Source organism: Musca domestica, unplaced genomic scaffold, assembly GCF_030504385.1.
Source record: "Musca domestica strain aabys unplaced genomic scaffold, Musca_domestica.polishedcontigs.V.1.1 79, whole genome shotgun sequence".
NCBI lineage: Eukaryota > Metazoa > Arthropoda > Insecta > Diptera > Muscidae > Musca > Musca domestica.
The window spans coordinates 1094737-1116940 of NW_026712406.1; the positions used below are offsets into that span (position 1 = coordinate 1094737).

General features: G+C 35.6%; 2 protein-coding genes across 3 annotated transcripts in view; one reads left to right on the forward strand and one right to left on the reverse strand.

Moving 5' to 3' along the window:
• Window positions 1-1976: 1976 nt before the first annotated feature.
• LOC101893476 (glutamyl aminopeptidase) lies at window positions 1977-7455 on the forward strand. The gene is made up of 10 exons (XM_005182033.4): window positions 1977-2552; window positions 2732-2879; window positions 2941-3382; window positions 3449-3546; window positions 3774-4063; window positions 4147-4290; window positions 4355-4440; window positions 6149-6554; window positions 6620-6898; window positions 6963-7455. The coding sequence occupies exons 1-10, from the start codon at window positions 2140-2142 to the stop codon at window positions 7333-7335; spliced, it is 2679 nt and encodes an 892-aa protein (XP_005182090.2). The 5' UTR covers window positions 1977-2139; the 3' UTR covers window positions 7336-7455.
• Window positions 7456-9597: 2142 nt separating this feature from the next.
• Window positions 9598-22204, reverse strand: part of LOC101893641 (aminopeptidase N) — a 31631-nt gene continuing 19024 nt past the window's right edge. For both annotated transcript variants that reach the window (XM_059130721.1, XM_020036258.2), the window contains exons 2-9: window positions 16356-17238; window positions 16104-16259; window positions 13377-13670; window positions 12888-13310; window positions 12147-12822; window positions 10746-10948; window positions 10352-10663; window positions 9598-10290 (exon numbers count right to left, since the gene is read on the reverse strand). In XM_059130721.1, coding sequence (XP_058986704.1) covers window positions 10059-10290; window positions 10352-10663; window positions 10746-10948; window positions 12147-12822; window positions 12888-13310; window positions 13377-13670; window positions 16104-16259; window positions 16356-17089 — 3030 coding nt within the window. In that variant the 5' untranslated portion in view covers window positions 17090-17238 and the 3' untranslated portion in view covers window positions 9598-10058. The remainder of the gene's footprint in view (window positions 10291-10351; window positions 10664-10745; window positions 10949-12146; window positions 12823-12887; window positions 13311-13376; window positions 13671-16103; window positions 16260-16355; window positions 17239-22204) is intronic.

Genomic DNA, 22204 nt, shown 5'->3' on the forward strand with positions numbered 1-22204 from the left:
CATTTTTAAAATAACTTAAATAAAGCGAAAGATGAATGAAGTGCCTGAATTTTATTTCAAAAATATAATCCAGAGTGTCCAACCTTTCTGGACACTTTAATATCTTCAAAGCGCGCCCCACAATCCACGTTTCTTTCAATCATTGATTTTGAAATATTTTGTTTTTATTTTTCAAAACAATAAATACATACACAAAATTGACAGAAGTCGGGCATACTCAGAACAAAATTGTAATCAGCTGGTAGCTCCACCTTACCTTTTTATTGTACCATGAGTAATTCTTTAAAACAGAGCAATTCTGGAACAGAGAAATAAGTTCAAGTTGTCATTGCTTTGTTCCAGGAACTGCAAAAAAAATTACTTTGATAACAAGTCAAACTCTTGATTTTTGAACAAAGAATATTTAAAGAAATTTTACACTTAAAAAAATTTTCATTAAAACTTTTCAATTCCGATAACCGATTTTCCCTTTAACATATCGAAAAAATGCGATTTTTTTCAAAAATAGTAGATTTTTCCTGGTTTCTGTAACGGAGCAATAAGTTCAAGTTATTATTGCTCTTCTCCAGAAAGTGTAAAAATGTTACATTGATAACGAATTGTGGGACACATCACGCAAACCAAGCTCCAGCATTTTTGAACAAAAAAATTGTATATATCCCGCGGTAGCACTCATTCACAGTTACATTACGATTCGCAGAATCTTTAAAAAAGTACAAACCAAAGATGATGTATTTTGGCGATTTATAACACAATTTCTATCGGAAATATTTTAAATTCGATCGGAAATACTTAAAATTCGTAATTAGATATCCTTTCTATGTCATAGTATTTGCTATGTTCCAATACCTGAAAGAATCTACTATTATTGCAATTTTCTTCGATATCATGAAAATCGGTTATTGTAGTAAACGATACCTTCCGATATTCGGTATTTTCTAAAGGTTCGATATTCAAAAGTTTGTTGTTTAGATTTCATATTTGGTTCTACCTCCCGTGGAGCGCATTGTTATTGTTTTTGCTCCATAGGACTCAATTCTCTTTCCATGAAAATGTGATATGAAAACTTTTATAAAGTTTTTTTCATATGATAAATTTTATAAAGAAATCTTTTTTCATTTCACGTTTTTTGGGAATTTGGTCTCTTAAGAGTAATTATCCGTCTTATTAGTTGCCGAGATATCTGAAAGAACTGTGTCTTGGATGAAAGGCTTTAAGCTGGGAATACATAAAGCGCTTATTTGACTGGCTTAAGTCATCGGCTGGCTTCTTCGTAGAGGAACAAAGGAGTTTTAGGTTGACTTAGTTCGATTTTGACACTAGGCTCCTTTGTTCATATCCGAAGAAGCCTGCCGATGACTTAAGCGAGCCAAATAAGCGCTTTATGTATTCGCAGCTTTACTTAGTATCTGTATCTTCGTTTTTTACCATTCTTCTTCTTCCTACCATTCCATGCCATTTCCTACTTACGCCGACCAATTACGATGAATCGTGTTATTTACACTGTCAATTCCCTTGGGTTTATGTCAAATAAACCGCTGATTCGACTCTACTGTCATATAAGTGTCAAATTTTATATGACGCTTTGTATTTTGGTGCACGTTGGGAATTTTTAGCAGATAATAGAAAAAACATTTTTTTTCGTGGTATAAAAATAAACGTCAGTTGTTAATGTAGTCGTATTTTCCACTAAATTTGCAAACACATAAATTACCGTTACATTGAGTGAACTAGTTGAACAGTTCTCTACAGTGAATAATTTATTTTGACTGCTTTTGCGATCTACAAATCACTTGTTGCGAATATTGAAGAAGAAGAAGATGTTCAATTTTCTCATGTCTCATTTGTAAACAACAGAGTTCCCCGAGTCTTTGCTTTCTTTTTATTTTTTATCGGGTATTCCTTTGTGGCCTTCATATTCGTTTCGTTGGGATATTTTTCATTTTTGTTTTCCACACTCGCAACGAACAACCAACAAACCAACATTGTGTGTGTGTGTGGATCACACAGTTTCTTTGTTTATATTCGCCAAATCGCCGGTATATTCCATTCTAACACTTGTTAACCAGATAACAATTTGCAAGAATATTAAGTACCCAATTCGCTGTTTTGAAGATTAGTCGTCTTTTTTGCTCCACAATGGCCACATCAAAAGTAAAGCATCTATTATCTTTTCGCCTGCCCAAGGAATTACGCCCCCTTCACTATCAACTAAGACTGCAGCCTGATTTAGGGACGAAAACTTTTTTGGGAAGTGTAACGCTACGATTGGAAGTACAAAAACCCATTTCTTTTATACCCGTACACTCGAAACTACTTAACGTGGAAACTAAAAATGTCCAACAACTAAACGGAGATTTTCAACCGGTGCGTTGCTTAACCCCATCTCTGACATATGAATATCCTGAATTTGAATATTGGATAACGGAATTCCCTGAACCCCTGGAAGTGGGATTCTATTCCATTGATTTTGCATTTAATGGTTCTTTGGTGGATCGCATTGTTGGCTTCTATCAAAGTTCCTACTTGGACAAGCAGCGTAATGTGAAACGGTTGGTAGAAATGTAACACTCTTATCTTGATATTTCAAAATGATTTATTGTATAGCCAATGGATGATATGGTATTTCTCGGCATGTACATATTACTTTATTAAAGCCAATTATTTATTAATATAAATTTAATTATCAACATTTAAAAAAATATGTATTTAATGCTTTATTTTCCTTTAGATCCATAGCCACCTCCAAATTTGAGCCTACCTATGCTCGGCAGGCATTCCCATGCTTTGACGAACCCAATATGAAAGCAAAATTTTCAATAACGCTTGTGAGACCAACCGGTGATGGCTATCACGCCCTTTCCAATATGAATGTAGAGGTATTTGTTATTGTCAAAATAATGTCCCTTATAGCTCATTAATGTGTGTCCCTTATTCCAGTGTGAGAAGGATATAGAGAACGATTTAACCGAGGTACACTTTGCCGAAAGTGTACCCATGAGCACCTACTTATCGTGTTTCATTATATCCGATTTCGCCCATCAAGAAAAAACGGTACGTGGCACATTGCCGAATGTACCTGATTTTCCAATGCGTGTCTTCTCAACAGTGGCCCAAGTTGACAAAGTAAATTATGCCTTAAATGTGGGTGTTGGCATAACTGAGTATTACATTGAATTCTTTAATATCTCGTATCCTTTGCCGAAACTTGACATGGCTGCTATACCAGATTTTGTTTCGGGTGCAATGGAACATTGGGGATTGGTGACATACCGAGAAACAGCGCTACTCTACGATAAGACCATAAGTTCCAGTGCTAATCAACAACGTGTGGCAACAGTTGTGGCCCATGAGTTGGCCCACATGTGGTTTGGCAATTTGGGTAAGTGCCTTAGGAGGGGTTTTAAACGATAGGAAATTTTATTTATTCTTTTTTTTGCGTTTATAGTTACAATGAAATGGTGGAACGACTTATGGCTAAATGAGGGGTTTGCCACCCATATCCAATACAAAGGTGTCAATCATGTTCATCCTAATTGGGATATGGTAGGTATTCCTACATAAAAATATTGTTCTAATGCACAATTTTTGCTGCTTTTTTCTCTATTCTAAAAATTTAAAACGAACAAAAACCAATATTCATTTAAATCAAGTGTTGGAATAGACATCCCCAAACATTCAAAGTGATGCTATACATTCAACCATGTTTGGTCTGTCTTATATAATATTTATACACCTCTACTAATATCACAATATGCTCCTTACTTATCTAGTCGGATCAATTCATAATTTCCGAATTGCATGGTGTAATGAAATTGGATAGTACCCTCGCCTCACATCCCATTGTCCAGAAGGTGGAAAATCCTGATCAAATAACAGAACTATTTGATAGCATAACCTATTCCAAAGGTGCCTCGGTCATACGTATGCTGGAAGATTTAGTTGGAGCCGATAAATTCCGACAAGCTACCACTAATTATTTGAATAAAATGCGTTACTCCAATGCTGAGACAAATGATTTCTTGAACGAAGTAGAAGCCTTAAAATTCGATTTTGATGTTAAGTTAGTAAAATAATTTAAAATTCTGTTTTTCGTATCTTATTCCAGAGTTGTATTTAACAATATTTACCTCTTTTTTAATTTAGACTTATTATGAGAACCTGGACGGAACAAATGGGTCTACCTGTGGTCGAAGTCAAACGCCAAGGTGATACTTTTATTCTGAGTCAAAAACGTTTCTTGGCCAATCCCGAGGATTACAACGGGAATCATGATGATTCTCCATTCAAGTAAGTGTTATACAAAGAATTAAATTTATTTGTATTTTTCATGATTTTTCCTCTTTTGATAAAGCTATCGTTGGTCCATACCCATTACATATTTTACAAACGCAAATGGTGATGTTCAACGTACAATATTTAACTATGATGACAGAGAAGGTATGTTTGGTATTAACATGGAATTATGACCAGGAGTAAAATTAATATTATGACCAGGAGTAGAATTTACATTTTGGCCGAAATTTATTATCATTTCATTCCAAAGCCATGCCAATCAAAACGCCCTTATTCGGCTAGTTAACTACAATCAATAGCAACTTTATTACAATGATGTTTATCCTTATCTTCTTAAAGTCGTCATTTTTATACCCTCCACCATAGTATGGAGGTTATATTAAGTTTGACATTCCGTTTGTAACACCTCGAAATGCCCATTTTAGGACCCACAAAGTGTATGTATTCTTGATCAGTATCAAATTCTATGTCGATTTAGCGATGTCCGTCTCCCTGTGGAAATCACTCTAGCTTCCGAACGAAATGAAGTAGGTTGATAAAATTTTACTAAAATGTATATTATGTCTGCAGGACTTCCGGTATTGAAAATGGGCCATGTAGGTCAACCTTTTGGTATAGCCCCATATAAAGGTACCTCCCGATATTCGGTATTTTGATGATTTTAGCGACATTATTCACCGGAATTGTTTCAAATTTGTAATTGAAGCTCGAAATGTTTGCTACAGCCTATGACAGAAAATTCTCCGTACAGGTCCATGTCTTCGTATAGCCCCCATATAACGGCACCTCCCGATATTCGCTATTTTGATGATTTTAGCGGTATTATTCACCGGAAATGTTTCAAATTTGGTATTTGAAGTTCGTAATGTTTACAGCCCATGACAAAAAATTGTCCGTACAGGTCCACGTCTTCGCATAGCCCCCATATAACGGCACCTCCCTATATTCGGTATTTTGATGATTTTGCGACATTATTCACCGGAAATGTTTCAAATTTGCTATTTGAAGTTCGTAATGGATACTAAAGTCTAAGACAAAAAATTGTCTGTGCAGGTCCACGTCTTCGTATAGCCCTCATATTACAGTACTTTCCTATATTCGGTATTTTGATGATTTTATCGACATTATTCACCGGAATTGTTTCAAATTTGGTATTTGAAATTCGTAATGGATACTACAGCCTATGACAGAAAATTGTGTGCGCAGGTCCACGTCTTCGTATAGCCCCATAAAATAATACCTCCCTATTTTCGGTATTTTGACGATTTAAGCGACATTATTCACCTCAAATGTTTCAATTTTGGTTCGTAATGGACACTACAGCCTAGGATAGAAAATTGTCTCTGCATGTTCACCTCTTCGCATAGCCCCCAAATAACGCTATCTCCCGATATTCGGTATTTTAACGATTTTAGGTACAATACTCTCCGAAATTATTTGATATGTCGTATTTGAAGTGCCGGTCCACGTTTTCGTATAGCCCCCATATAACGGCACCTCCCGATATTCGGTATTTTGATGATTTTAGCGACATTGTTCACCGGAATTGTTTCAAATTTGCTATTTGAAGTTGGTAATGGATACTACAGCATATGACAGAAAATTGTGTGTGCAGGTCCACGTCTTCCTATAGCCCACATATAAATGGACCTCCCTATATTCGATATTTTGCTGATTTTAGCGACATTATCAACGAATTTTTTTCAGGTTTCGCATTTGAACTTTGTAATGACTTATGACAAATGGTTGCCTATGCAGGTCCACGTCGTCGTATAGACCCTAATACAACGGCTACATTCGATATTTTTAAGATTTTAAGCGATGTTTTTTTATTTTAATTTTTGAAAATTAGTTACTCTCACCGTTCCCGAAGACATTGAATGGATTAAATTGAATAAAAATCAAGTTGGTTATTACCTTGTAAATTACCCCACCGATGTTTGGCAAGCCCTTATCAAAACATTAATCTTTAGACGAGGCGACTTTTCCAATGCGGATCGGGCACATTTGATTAGTGATGCATTTGCATTAGCTGATGCTGGACAATTGGATTATAATATTGCTTTGGATTTGAGTAAATATTTGAGAAAAGAACTGGACTATGTACCCTGGGTTGTGGGCGCTTCACGCCTCAGAAACATAACCAATTTATTGTATGCCACCGATATGTATAGTAAATTTGTAAAATATGCCCGTCTGATATTGAGAAATGTGTGTCAAACTGTGACCTGGGATGTTTGTGGCGATCACTTGCAAAAGTATGTATAGATTTTCTGTTTCTTTTGTTTCAGCTGTATTCATTTTTTAATTAATTATGTTTCAGTCTTTTGCGTGTTACGGTGCTAAGTTCCGCATGCCAATATGGTGATTCTGAGGCCTTGGAAGAAGCTGGCAAACGTTTCAATGAATGGCTGGCCAATCCCTCGCAGAGACCTCACCCCGATATTCGTTCAACTGTTTATTATTATGGCATGGCCAGTGTGGGCAATGAACAAAGCTGGAATCAAGTTTGGGATATTTTCATTGGCGAAACTGATGCCCAGGAGAAAGCCAAACTCATGGAGGCATTGGCTGCCATTAAACAACCTTGGCTGTTGCAACGGTATTCAAAAAAAGTTTCTTTAAATTTATTTTTATAATTTCCACATCGAAATTTCTATTCGCAGTTACATCAACTTGGCTTGGGATGAAAACAATGTTCGAGGCCAAGATTATTTTACTTGCCTTCAGTATATTTCGGCAAATCCCATTGGCCAACCTTTGGTCTGGGATTATGTACGTGAAAATTGGCCGGGGCTGGTGAAGCGTTTTGGCATAAATGAACGTTATTTGGGTCGCATGATTCCTGCAATAACCTCCAGTTTTGCCACCCAAACTAAATTAGAAGAAATGGAAAGTTTCTTCAAAAAGTATCCTGATGCTGGCGCTGGTACTGCTGCACGCAAACAAGCTTTGGAAACGGTTAAGAATAACATCAAATGGTTGAAAGATAATCAAGAACCCATACGCAAGTGGTTGGATTCTCAGCCAGATTTGTAAATTGGGCGGTTAAATTATTATAAATAATTTGCATAACGGACTGGTACCGGATTGATGAAATGTGTTATAAATCATTTTAAATGTGTAATTTTGTAATAAAAGGTATTTTTAAAAAGGAAATTCCGCAAAAAATGTATATTTAAGAAGCGCTTCGTCTGGGTGTTATGTAGTTTGAAGGTTGAATTAAACTCAGATTAAGGTGTGCATTTAAGGAGTAAAATATTAACAAATCCTCGACTTTTTTTAGTTGATGCATCAAAGTAATATGCAATTTCTGAAATATATCATTTGATACGGACAAAGATCAGGAACAAAAATGGATAATAGTGGTCCACTCCATCAAGTACCTCCCCCACAAAAGGTTAAGATTTTAAATAATTATAACTCATATAAAATGTGATGTAAGTGTCTGATTGTCTTCAAATTACACACATCACAATATTTTTTTTAACCTAAGGTCTGGTGTGAAGATGGAATGTATCGGTTCAACCCTTCTGGTATCTCCCCCACAAAGGGTCAACATTTTGAATATCCATGAAGCTCATAATGCGCGAATTTAATATCCGATTGCATTCGGACTTGGCACATCTCAATATTTCCATCAACACAAGATCTGTCATGAAGATGGTAGAGATCTGACCATTCCTTCTGGTACCTCCCCCACAAAGGGTCAAAGTTTTGAATAACCAAAATGATCATAAAATCCGAAATAAGTATCCGGTTCTCTTCAAATTACACACATCGCAATTCTTTTATTAACCCAAGGTCTGGTGTGAAGTTGGAATATATCGGTCCAATCCTTCTGGTACCTACCCCACAAAGGTTTAAAATTTGGAGTATCCATGAAGCTCAAAAAACGTGAAATTAACATCCGATTCCATGCTTGGTATATCTCAATATTTCAATCAGCAGAAGATCTGTTATAAAGATGATAGAAATCGGACCATTTCTTCTGGTACCTTCCATTACATAGGGTTTAAGATTTTTGAAAAACAAAACGCTCGAAGAAATCAAAATAAGCATCCAACTCTCTTCAAATTTCACACATCCAAATATTTTTGCTAACGAAAGATCTGTTGTGAAGATGATATATAACTGCCAACCACTTCTGGGCTACAAATTCCAAAACTTAACTTTTTTTAGAACTTGCTATATCTAAATATTTCTCTTAACCAGAAATCTTATATGAATATATAATTTATCGGAATTTTTTATTTCGCATAAAATTGGATATAAATGTTCGATTTCCTTCAAATTTTGCACATACCAATATTTTTATCTGTATTAGATGAAGTATAAAAATGGAATGCTTCGGTCCTCTATATCTATTACCTCACGCCAATTTCCACATTTTCCGAAAAATTGCACATATCTCATATAAAGTACAAGAAGTAGTCGATATATTCCAAATCTGTCACGTTGTAATATTTATATCAGATTTAGGTCAGATACGAATTGGTCAATATAAGCCAACTGCTTCGGGGGGTATACATTTGTTGGCAAAACCGACTGATACTATTTACTTGTTTTTTTTTTCTTTTTAATATTAAAGCAAATATTTTCTTGAAATATAATGGAAATATAGATTTCTTTTCTGTGGTGACTTATAGTGAAGTTTGATGGAGAATACTTTTGTCTTTGACGTCATCCTTCTGGCATGTTTTTTCGTAGGAGAACTTTGCATAAACCCACATGGAGTACGGCTTTAACCCCTTTGGGCTCATATGCCATGCTTTTTGTCTTAACCATATACAATGGAACTCAAATATTTTGAGATACATTTCGCAATATTTCATATAGGGCTTTGAACATTTATAGGTCGATTAGGATTACTTTAAGAATGATTGGTTTTAAAAATTGCTGAAATTGCTACATCTTCTTGGTAAAGCCCAAGGGTAAACCTTGATCAAACAATTAGGAAATATTTTCACGTTTGTGGCAACTTTGAAGCAAATATTTTCTTGAAATGTAATAGTAATATAGACGTCTTTTCTGCTATAACTTATGCAGAAATTTGATGAAGCATATTTTTGTCTTTGACGTTATCCTTACGGCTTCACCCCTGGACTACGGCTTTAACCCTAAAGGTGTTTTATAATATTTATGAATTTCTTATCACATTTGAAAGAAATAAAAGACATTATGTCACTCTATTGTTCCAAATTCATAGTTAAATTAGGAATTCTAAATCTGAATTTGAAACTTATTTTTAAAATTTGGGCATGTTAGTTATTTGGTATCAAAATAAAAAATTTCCACAAATTTACATTCGACAAAATGTTCAAAACGTTATTATTTTATTCAAGAATGTTGTTTTAAGTACTTTACTAACAAAATTCATTCATTCATACATATACATAGATACATTTATTAATAAATTAATTTTTGATCTGTTTTTAACTTTTTGGATTATTCTTCGGGACTTAAGTGGTAAACATGTTGATGCCATTTCTATTATTATTATTATTATTTTGTTCGTACACTTGTTATTTAACATTAATAATTTGACATATGTTTGAAACTTGTTTTTTTTTTGAGTTTTTATAAAAAAAAACTCAATACACAATAGAGCTCAAAAAGTGTTTAAGAGTAATAATATTAATTATAATTACATATACAAAAGTAAATTTGTTATAAAATTAAGAAAATTAAATACATTTAAAAAAATATATATATTTTTGGGTGGGTGGACTTTGAATGGTTTGTGTGTTTGAATAGAATACTTATTCGTGTCTACGAGCTTCCGCTCGTAGCCACTCGGCAATGACTTTGTAGTTGTGATCCATCCAATTCACATTATCCTGTACATGTTCGAGTATTTGCTCCACCGAACGACTTGAGTCTTTCAATTCGTTTTTAATGAACGCCTGCAAATCGGCAAATTGGTATTTGGTATTGAAACGTTTTGTGACCACTTCCAGGACCATGTTATAGGTTAGCATGGCATTGCTGAGGCTAAAAGAGAATATTTTGTTATAAATGTATGTGTAAATCGTGATTAAGCGCGGCTACTTACTATGACTTCATGTACTCCCAATTGGTGTGCATAAAATCGAAGGCAATTTTCTGTCCCACCACATTGGATGTTACACCCATAAATACCCGATACACATCCTGTTTTCTTATGTCATTCTCTCCGCTAATTGAATATTTTAAGAACCGCGAGATAATCCATGGCTCCCGAGAACAGCCCAAGGCAGATAGCAGGATTTCTTTTTCCGTTGACACCGATGACATCTTGAAACGTTCAAAGGCAAAATCCCATTCACCCTCGGTACCAAATGCAATGGCCGTGCAATAGACTATGCTTCGCAGATCTGGTGATATTCTGTGGGAGGTGAAAGTAAAATATTGACAATTAAATAATTAGAAATATTTAATTTAAATCCAAATCCATTTTTGGTACTCACGGATTATTTACATCTGGATTTGGAACTTGCATCCAATTTTGAAAATGTCGCACACTTTCGGCAATACATTGACGGTGACCCAAATGACAGGCCATGTTTAGAATTTCAGCACGTTTGAAATGTTCCAGCATATTGTTTTCGTTCTTCGACTCTGAAAAGCCCAATTGATTGTAAAGATTGTCCAAAAGTTTTAGCAGATATCTCTGAAATGAGAATTATTGAAGGGTGTTTTGTAAAAAAATGTGAAATATTTGGTAAAAATCACGTTGTAGCCAAATGGATTGGAAAATATGACCAAGACCCTCGAAATAACTACAATCTGGTGTCTAAGGTGTATTTATAAAAAAGCTATAAAGAACTCAAAATACCCAAATGTAAAGAAATTAAATGGAACTTAAACTTATAGTGAAATTTGACGAAGAGTAATTTTGTCTTGGACGTCATCTTTCTAAAATGTTGTTTTGAAGGAGAATTTCGCATGAACGCACATGGAGTACGGTTTAACCCTAAAATGTGCTTTTAATATAAATGAATTCCTGGCGTTTAGGTAAGATTTTGACTTTTTATGTTTCAGAGACATATAGTAGAATTTTATGACAAATAATTTTGTAGAATATTTTGACTTATTACGATCCCGTTTAAAGGGAGTTTTTTAAAATTATTTTAAAAAAGGGCCAAAAAGACCCTTTTGGTGACTCGCATGAGGGTTAAAACTTCAGACCAAAATAATCCTCATATTGTTAACTATAATATTGCCAAAGACACTATTTGTTTAAAATGAACGGATTCCAAGGAATCTTAATCTGAAAATTCCAAAAGAAAAGGGGAAATGGGCAAATTTGCCACTTTTTGCGATGTAAACTTTCAAGACGCCGATACATGTGTTTTCTATTTATATTTCTACTTTCATAATCCGCTAGATGTTCCCTGTAATGTTTGAAAAAAAATTGTCTCACAGTGTTATTTTTGATATTATTGACCATTTGTGGAGGAAGACACCAGAAGAAATGGACTGATATATCTTAAAAACGGGGCTTTACCCATTGTACTGCTTTACCTAAGAACACGGCACAACATTTGACAGAATGGACTCGAAAGTGCAGGTGTGTTAAGAGAAGTACCAGAATAATTTAAAACGGAAGATCAAATCAAGCTGATGACTGAGAAGTTTTCTAATTTCAGTCAACGAGATCATAAGTCGAAACCAAAAAGTACTAGAATTTAAATACTACTTGATTACATCTGTCCTGAACGTAGTTTTTCTGATAATATATATGGTTTCATGGTTTCTTCAGCTCCAATACTGATCAACTAAACCGTATTTGTTCTACCATTTGAAAAATTCCTCGATTTTATTATATCTCTAATCGTTCTTCTAATTCAACATTGTATTTCTCTCACCTTAAACACATCATATTCTCCCATGCTTCCGAACATGGCATCCAGGAAATTGAAAGCATTCATTGCTGCCTTCCACGCCGTTGTGCCATCCTCGTGCACCAAATATCTGGTCAAATTCAAAGCCAAATCATAACTCAGATAACCAGCACGAGCCAAATTCATGGCGTCATCGATTAGTTGAGCCCTATTCGAGGGCGATATTTGTTTGAATTTCTTCACATCCATCAGGTGTTCCATGATCGCTTGCCAATTTTGTAATTCATAATTGACACGATAGTAACCGCTCTGTTGAATATTAAATATAAACCAATCGGCAGCAGATAAATTGCGACTTTCGATTTCATAAATCTTGGAACGGGGAATCCATGTTATTGGGCGGGTATTTTCAAAATCCAATTCCTCAGCGGTGGTATAGGTAATGGGTATCCACCAGAGGGGATCTTCTTGTGTTGCATTGCCCGTGTTATTGAATTTCTTATAGACAAAACGTTGTTGTTCCAAACGTATGACATTCGTATTGGGATGCTTGGTGACATGGACCACCGGGAAACCCACTTGCAAAGTCCATGTGTCCATAATATCTTTTACCGTGGCATTACGATCTAGCAAGCCTTCGGATTTGGCTGCCAAGGTAAGGAAATGCCACAGATCATCTTGTTCGGCGGAACGGTAGGATCTGAAATTTCAAAAAATTATGATGATAAAAATAACAAAACCAAAAATATGTGTGGCCATCCATACAATTCCTTTAAGTAGTTGTGCAGTCCCTTGCGGAATACCGGTGAGGTCAGAAAGTGACCCATCATTCTGATCAGCGTTGAACCCTTATCATAAGATATCCTATCGAAAATTTCACTAATCTCTTCCGGATTCCCCACTTCTATGGATATTTTATGTGACGATGACATGGCATCCAATTGAAATACATTCTGCAAGGTATTGACCACAAATTGATCCATGATACGCCAATCGGGTTCTATGCTCTTCAAGGATTCATATTCCATGTAGCTGGCAAAGCCTTCATTTAACCAAATATCACTCCACCAGGTGGGTGTAACCAAATTACCAAACCATTGATGAGCCAATTCGTGGGTCACCACAGTGGCCACACGTTGTTTATAGGTCGAGGCGGAGATGCCTTTTTCGAAGAGCATACTTGTTTCTCTGGAAAAAAAGAGTTTGACAAAGGAATTATAATTTTTAAAGAACAATGCTTCATCCTGATCTTACCTGTACGTAATGAGACCCCAGTTTTCCATAGCTCCCGATGCAAAATCCGGCAGTGCAATCATATCGATTTTTGGCAATGGAAATGGTATATCGAAGAAGTCTTCAAAGAATTTCAACGCCTTGGGCACCATACTCAAGGCATAGGAGGCTGATTGTATGGCATCGTGACGGGCCCATACTGAGAAATTGCCATCCGATAAATGGCTGAAATCCGATATACTATAGGCTACCAAGTATGTTGACATCGGCACCGATTCAGCAAAATAATCCCATTCATAGTCGGGTAAGGTATCGCTAAAAAAAAGTAGGAAATAAATTAAAAGAGATTAATAACTAATTAGACCCTCAGCCATATGGCGAGGGAGGGTATATATCATTTGATACGGCCAAAACGTGCCTCATCGAAATATCAGTTTTAGACCCTAGGTCTCTTTGGTCTTAATCCGTTTCAGGACATTTGAAGCCGATCTAGTGATGTCTGTCCGTCTGTCCAATTTGATCCTAACTTGGTACATTGTAATATTATTGTCAAACTTAGATCGAGTCCGTAGATGGGCAATATCGGTCCACTCCTTCTGGTACCTCCCCCACAAAATGTCAATATCTTCAAATAAAATAATTTACTGCACACAACGAGAAAGGATGATCCGATTTTGCTCCAACTTTGCAAATTGTAATATTTGCATCAATGCTAGGTCAGGTGAGAAAATGGACAATATCGGTTCACTCCATCAAATACCTCCCCCACAAAGGGTCAAAGTTTTGAATAATTATGACTCTTATAAAATGTGATGTGAGAGTCCGATTGTCTTCAAAATAAACACATCTTAATATTTTTATTAATACAAGATCTGGTGTGAAGTTGGAATATCTAGGTCCACTCCTTCTGGTATCTCCGCCACATAGGTTTAAAATTTTCATGGATATGAAGCTAAAACAACGCGAAATAATCATCCGATTTCATTCAGACTTGGTACATCTCAATATTTCCATCAACAAAAGATCTGTTATAAAGATGGTAGAAATCGGACCATTCCTTCTGGTACCTCCCCCACAAAGGATCAAAGTTTTAAATTACCAAAACGATCATAAAATCCGAAAAAAAGCATCCGGATCTCTTTAAATTACACATATCACAATATTTTTATTAACACAATGTCTGGTGTGATGGTGGGACACATCGGTCCACTACTTCTGGTACCTCCTTCACAAAGGGTTAAATTTTTAATATCCATGAAGCTCATAAAACACCAAATTAACATCCGATTCCATTCAGACTTGGCACATATTAATATTTCAATCAACACAAGATCTGTTATAAATATGGTAGAAATAGGACCATTCCTTCTGGTACCTCCCCCACAAAGGGTCAAAGTTTTAAATTACCAAAACGATCATAAAATCCGAAAAAAGCATCCGGTTCTCTTCAAATTACTCACATCACAATATTTTTATTAACCCAATGTCTTGTGTGATGGTGGAATATATCGGTGCACTCCTTCTGGTACCTCCCCGACAATGTGTCAAATTTTTGAATATCCATCAATATCATAAAAAGTGAATCTAACATCCGATTCCATTCAGACTTGACACACCTTAATACTTCCGTCAACACAAGATCTGTTATAAGGATGGTGGAGATCGGACCACTCCTTCTGGTACATCCCCCAATAATGGATCAAAATTTTGAAGCAAAATAAGCATTCGGTCCTCCTCATATTTCCCACATGCCATTATTTCTACTTATTCAATATCTGCTATGAAGATGGAATGTATCGGTCCACTTCTTCTGGTACCTCCCCCACAAAGGGATAACATATGAAGCTCATAAAACGCGAAATTAAGATCCGATTTCATTTCATTTCAAGATCTGTTAAAAGATGGCGAAGAACGGACCATTTCTGCTGGTACCTCCCCCACATAGGGTTCAAGATTTAAAAAAAAACAAAACGCTCCAACAAAGCGAAATAAGCATTTAAATCTCTTCAAATTTCACACATCCAAATATATTTGCTTCGATGCTATGATTATGATATATTAACTATGAACCCATTCTGTTACCTCACCCACTAAGGGTCACAATTTACAATACTTATATCTGCATAACTTGCGAAACAGGTCTTTACAAATTGCTACATCTAAATATTTCTCTCAACCAGAAATCTGATATGAATATGTAATTTATCTTAATCTAATATCAGACGTAGGTCAGATACGAATTGAACAATATTGGCCAACTGCTTCGGAACCTCTCCCATAAAGGGTCAACAGTGTGAGTAATCATAACTCAAGGCTGGGGGTATACATCTGTCGTCAAAACTGACTGATACTATTTGTTTCTCAATTCTAGGTACGACTGGCGCCCAAGCATATACATAATTAATTTTATGTTCATTTCGGTTTTTTGCTGAGAGGACCCATTTTGATGATCGAAAAATGCGAAGAATCAAGTCTACAGACATTAAGATTTAGAAAGTCCTTTAGGAAGCATCCTTGCTGGGGTTCAAAAGTTAACCCCACCTTCTGTTGGTAAACTCTGTACATTCACTGCTAAACTCCAAATGTCGTCTTTAAAAGATTACCTCGTGATGTAGAAAATTTAACCTGAAGTGTCCATATCTTCAATTCTTACCTTCACTTCCACAATCACTGGTAATTATTTTTATGACCGACAGTGTAATTCCACACACATTCACATATTTAATTTATTAAACTTCCAATACTTACTGCTGTCTCGTCCTGACTACGGGCATATTCGAAATTGTTGATAGATGTTTTGGTCGTGCAATATTTAAAGCGAATTTCGCCTTGAGAGCGGGTTCATCGAAACATGGAAATGCTCTACGTGCATCGGTGGCCTGGAATTGTGTTGAAGCTAACCATCTATTAGTGAAAATACAAAAAAGCAAAAAGAAAAACAAAAGAAAATTACCATTTTAGTGGCATGGCAGAACACTCCAACGAATGAACATTCCTTACCTGGTCTCATTTCCCACCTGATACGAACTGCGATAGAATCCCTGCAAAGTGTCCTGAATTAAGCCACTAAATTTGATATTAATCACGTATTCCGTATTCTGTACAAGTTTGTCGTACAACTCAATAACGAAGAACTGTTTAGCCTCCTGCAGGTATTGTTTGCGTATACGCAATTCTGTTCCATCGCTGTCACTTGTTTGTTCTTTATCTATTTCCTTCGTGTTCTCGAGTGTCTGTCCATGACGTCGTCGTCCGCGTCGTATGCTAACATCATTCTTGGAAATATTCAAATCGACGGCATGCATGGTTATGTTGTAGCAATCCTCTACAGCCAGAATATTGATTTGAACTTCACCGTCAAAGGTAAAGTTACCCTCGAACAGGTACGGCTCCAATGAGATATTGTACTTGAGCGGTTTTATTGAACGTGGCAGGCGTACATCTCGCTCGTGATGTGGCACGGCCAGTGATGTGACATTTGTCTCGTTCGCCCTGTGTTTCAAGTGTACCGTGGTGCAGACAATGTTCTCATCCTCGGCCGGTATCAATTTGTCGCATGTGGCAAAATTGTAGATCAACACCGATACCGTGACCAGGGTACAGAGGAAAAATGCCACGGCAAGTATTAGAGTGCCACGTGATATTGTATAGCCACGTCGTTGGCTGGTGAGCAGGGCAGAATTGCCCGTTCTAACAGCTTCCATATTTAGGTTCTCATGAGGATGTGTAACCATTGGCAATTAAGGTATATTGGTACAATAGGTTTTGCAAGCGTTTTATCGTTTATCTCCCTCCCTCTCTCGGGGCAGGATGTTCTTATTAAAAAAGGGAACTAATTGTGTGTCGCCTTTGTGAGCATGGATATAAGTTGGCAAATTTTTATCTGGAATTGAGTGTAAGGAAAACAATATTGATAAATCTATGGAAGAGAAATATAATTACAAGAGTCTTTTATAGGGGGTTTGAAAAAGTCTTGTTGCACAGTGGGGGAAATTAAAAAAAGCTGGAAAAAAAACTTAGGCTTTATTTGGATTGGGAATAAGTTAGGCATTTCTATGCCCAAATATGTGAATGATAATATAGCAGCTCCAAGTGTTGTGCTCTAGTTTTTCATCTAGGAGAACTCTATAGAATGAGTGAGTGGGAAGATGCTCTGCATTGTGGTGGAATTTTGGGTCCAAGACGAATTGAAGCGGATGCACCGTTTAAAGAGTGGGTAACTTGTAGGGTATGAGTCCGTAGTAGTTTTATGCCCAATTCCTAATTTAAGGAGCAGATAACCAGGCTGCGTCTGTAGTAAAGATGGGTAGATGCTCTCGGTGGCATTTCGGGTGCCGAATTTAAGCGGCTACAACTTCAGATATCAATTGTGACAAAACCAACGCTGGATTGTCGAGGTAGCTGTCGTCGTTCATCTTTTGAATTGGAAATTGATTCTGAAGATGGTACCCTCTATGTTCTTCAAATAATTTCTGCGAACTGATCAGTGTAATAGTATTCCTGAATATGAATATTTAGGCTGATGTACATAGATGTCCCCTCTTGTATTGTTGCTAATCTGATTCTGACTCTAACCTTAAGTTAAAAAAATCAGTTACTTAGATGAGTTGTAGTCATAAATCTTGCGGAGTAAGATAGGTAGGTGTGCTATACAAACTTTACACTTTACTTTACTTTTGGCGCCCAATATGAATGCTCCTTTCTGACCGTAAATGGATCAAAACTATCCTGGTTTATACAGGCTACGAACATCATTTACCTGCAAAGGAATGGAGCCCGAAGATGGCATTCATATTGTACGCGGTGTACTATACAAACTGATGACTTCTTCATTTGACGCCCAATATAAATGTTCCTTTCTGACCGTAAATGGATCAAAACTACCCTGGTTTATACAGGCTGCCTACGACATTTACCAGCAAAGTAATGGAGTCCGAACATGGTATTCATATTGTATCGGTTATTTTACGACTTTTAGAGGATATTTTTGACCCAGAGGATCTTTTAAAACTTCAGTGCCTGCCCCCTAGTTCCTTCTTGGCATGTTTGGGTGGGGAAATTCTACGATCATTCGGAACTCTCACGGTAACACTAAGCATGCTATTTTGCTGAAGTATGGCATAAACCTTTGTCTCCTTTTGCATGTGGTCTGCTGGTGTCGTAAGGAGGAAGACTGTTGCAGTTCTCAGGTTATGGCATATCTGAATAATCCTCCTTTGTTTAGCAGACCTCAGCTCGACCTATTGTTTTATAAAACATCAACAAGATTTCCTTGTCTGTACACCAACTAAAGTCAGCTAGCGAATTGGGAGCCTTGTTCTCACTTTTGAAATTATTATAACCAGTTGTAGCTTGGGCGGACGACTTAAACATGGTACCTAATATTACATCTAGGCTCCTATAGATTATCTGACATATGACTAAATGTAGGAGGGATATTATTATGTCTTTGTGCATTTGGTTGCAACAGGCAAAAGGAAACGAGGTAGGCCCTTTTGATGATCCGCATAGAATCACATGCTGAGTCGATTTATGCATGTCCGTCCGTCTGTTCATGTATTTTTGTAAATAAAGTACAGGTCGCATTTATTGCCCGATCCAGATTAAATTTTGTACAAATCATTTGTTTGACTCAAGGACCAATCCTATTGAAATTGGAGATAATCGGTCAAACTTTAGATATAGCTCCCATATATATCTTCGTCCGATTTGCCTTGTATTGTGCACCAAACGTGCAATATTAGCCCAAATGGGATGGAATTTTGCACTTAAGACCAAATTAGGCCTGAAAATAAATATGCCAAATTTGATCGAAATCGGTTCAGATATAGGTGTAGCTCCCATATATCCCAATCCATAATATGTACTCTATCACAACAATATTTGGGGAAATATATCAAATACAGGTGAGAAAAACATTTGCCAATTTTTATCGAGATCGATACAGATTTGGATATAGCTCCCATATATATCTTTATCCGATTTCAAGTTAATTGTGCACCAAATGGATAATACAAGCCGGAATTGAAAAGGCATAAATGCCTAGGACTTTAAATTATAACTATAAGCATAGTTGGTATTATATAATTCTCACAAATTTCCCATAAAAACTTTTATTTGTTATTTGAAGCTCTACTAAAAATATGCAAAGTGGTGTAGGGTATCAAAAAATCAGCCCCGTCCGACTTAAGGACTTTATTTACTGTTCTTTTTTAATTTTTATTGGATAATTCTTACTGAGTATATTTTACAAGTAAGATTTTGCTTGCTCTCGGTAACTCAACTGTCAACGTGTTCTCTTTACTCGCTCTCATTTACTGGACTGTTGGCTTTTGTAATATCTTGAACAAAAGTTGGGTTATGTGTGTACTCATTTTTAATTTTTTTATTAATTATTATTATTTTTTAATTTTATTATTATTTTTTTTATTTTTTTATGTACAATAAGAATTTCAAATTCATTTATTGAAAATAAAACTTATTCTTCAACAGAGTCTACTAACTTCATCCAAAGTTCTCTCGAGGAATTACTAAAATTTGTTATTTCAGAGCACATTTCTCCCAAAAAAAACTCTTTCGTTACAATATCATTCACACTCATTGCTTTATTTTGTTAAATGAAGAAATTTACTTCTTAAACAAAAAGGGAGACATAAAATAAATACGCTTTTTGAACTGTTGTTTACGCATTTGTCAGTCACCGAAAATGCTGTTATCTTCGGATCGAGTAGCTGGCCACAGTTAATTCAATTTAGTCATATTCTCGCCAATTACCACTTGGGTGTTAAAAATTGTTCAAATGGAACGTAATTCCTATTTTTTCCTCGGTATTGACGCTTAAAAAGGAAAATATTGAATCGAAAAGAAGACAGTTATAAGTGGCACCTATTGAAAAGTCTTATCCACAATTCGTGGTGTTTGAATCGGGGATATGTCAAACTGTTGATGTACAACAAAGTACAAATTTTATCTCAATTTGTTGTGATCGAATTTTCTATTGTCGTCAGTCATACATTAAGTATTGCTGTGGTGATAATTGGTGTGTACGATAACTTTTCCAGTAAAAATTACTCAATGATGCATAATGAGAGATCTCTCTCGCATGAAAACAATGCAAAATGTAATCGAATATCATTCAGTAAAATTCAAGAAGAAAACAGCTGCTTCGCAAAATATATGCTGCTTTCCGCTTTTAAGTGTTGGTAAAATCGAATCAAAATTGTAATTTTATGTTATTTAATGGATTAATACAATGTCAAATGTTTATTATCTGCTTATCCAACATTTTTTTATAACACCGTGCAACAAAAAAATTTTGCACAGATCAGTCTTTTGTCTCTAGGCATGTCAAGTTCGAAGATGGGCTATATCGGTCCAAGATATCTTATAGCCCCCATGTAATGGTACCCCCGATTTTCGGTATTTTGATGATTGTAACCAAATTTTTCAATGAAAATATCTGAAAATCCACAAAAGGAGTTCCTTCTAAGTACTTTAACCTCTGGAAGAGAAATTTTTATATAGGTCCACGATATCGTATAATACCCATATAACGGTATCTCCCTATATGACGATTTTAGCTGCATTTTTCAATGGAATTGTCTAAAAATCCATATTAGAAGTTTTTTTTAAAAAACTTTACCCCCTGGAAAAGAAATGTTTATATAGGTCCACGATATCGTATAGTCCACATACAACGGTACCCACGATATTCGATATTTTGACGATATTAGGGATATTATTCAACGGAGTTGTTTCAAATTTCGTATTTAGAATTCGTAATAGGTACTACAGCCTATAAAAAATTGCGTGTGCAGGCCAACGTCTTCGTATAGCCTCCATATAACGGTATTTTGATTATTGATATTCACCGAATTTGTTTCAAATTTCGTATTTAGAGTTCGTAATGGGAACTACAGTCTTTGACAGAAAATTGTCCATACAGGTCCAAGTTTTCGTATAGGCCCCATATAACAATACCCCCCCTATATTCGGTATTTTGAAATTGTTTGAAATTTCGTATTTGAAGTTCCTAATAGGTACTACAAACTGTGATAGAAAATTGTCTATGCTGGTCCAGGTCTTCGTATAACCCCGATATGACGGTACCTCCCTATATTCGGTATTATTTGAATATCGTAATGGCTTATGACAAAAGCTGACTATGCAGGTCCATGTCTTTGTATAGACCGATTCGATTTTAAAAGAATTTTTAACGGATTTCATTTTTTTTGAAAATTTCCAAATTGTGGAGTGTATTCAAAGTTCGGTTCGGCCGAACATACTGCTTTTTTACTTGTTTTATTTAATTTCGACAAATTTTGGCAGTTTGAGTACTTATTATGTAGAAACGCGTTTTATAAAGAAATATCAATATTGGACCACTTTTTGATGCAGTCAGACCTAATTGGCCAATTTATACCTTATGCTAAACTCATATGTAAAGTGACTTTTCACTTTTTACATTTAGCATACTTTTAAGAGTTCTAAACAATTTTTTAAACTCAAAAGAATATATACCATATTAACAATAATAAATACAAATTATAATTAAATATATTTTCTCATACTATATTATATTATTAATACAACAAATTAGACTATACTATAAATCATGAATATTTAGTTATGTGGAGTTCCTAAAAATATGCTGTAAAAATTATACATATAAAATTAGATAACATGTCTTTACATATGACTCCAGCATATGCATTGTTAACTCTAGAGAAGGGATATCTGCTTTTTGGGAACGCTAATTTTTTGCCTTGACGATTCAAAAATATTTGGCATTCTCTTAATTTTTTACAACATTTTCAATGTTCCCCAAAAGTATGAGTTTTCTCCATGTT

What these genes read in the sequence shown, in the direction of transcription:
- LOC101893476 (XM_005182033.4), top strand. Translation starts at nt 2,140, where the DNA reads ATGGCCACATCAAAAGTAAAGCATCTATTATCTTTTCGCCTGCCCAAG. An exon ending in AAGCAGCGTAATGTGAAACG is followed by an intron (nt 2,553 to 2,731) that starts GTTGGTAGAAAT and finishes ATTTTCCTTTAG; the next exon opens with ATCCATAGCCACCTCCAAAT. An exon ending in TAACTATGATGACAGAGAAG is followed by an intron (nt 4,441 to 6,148) that starts GTATGTTTGGTA and finishes TTTGAAAATTAG; the next exon opens with TTACTCTCACCGTTCCCGAA.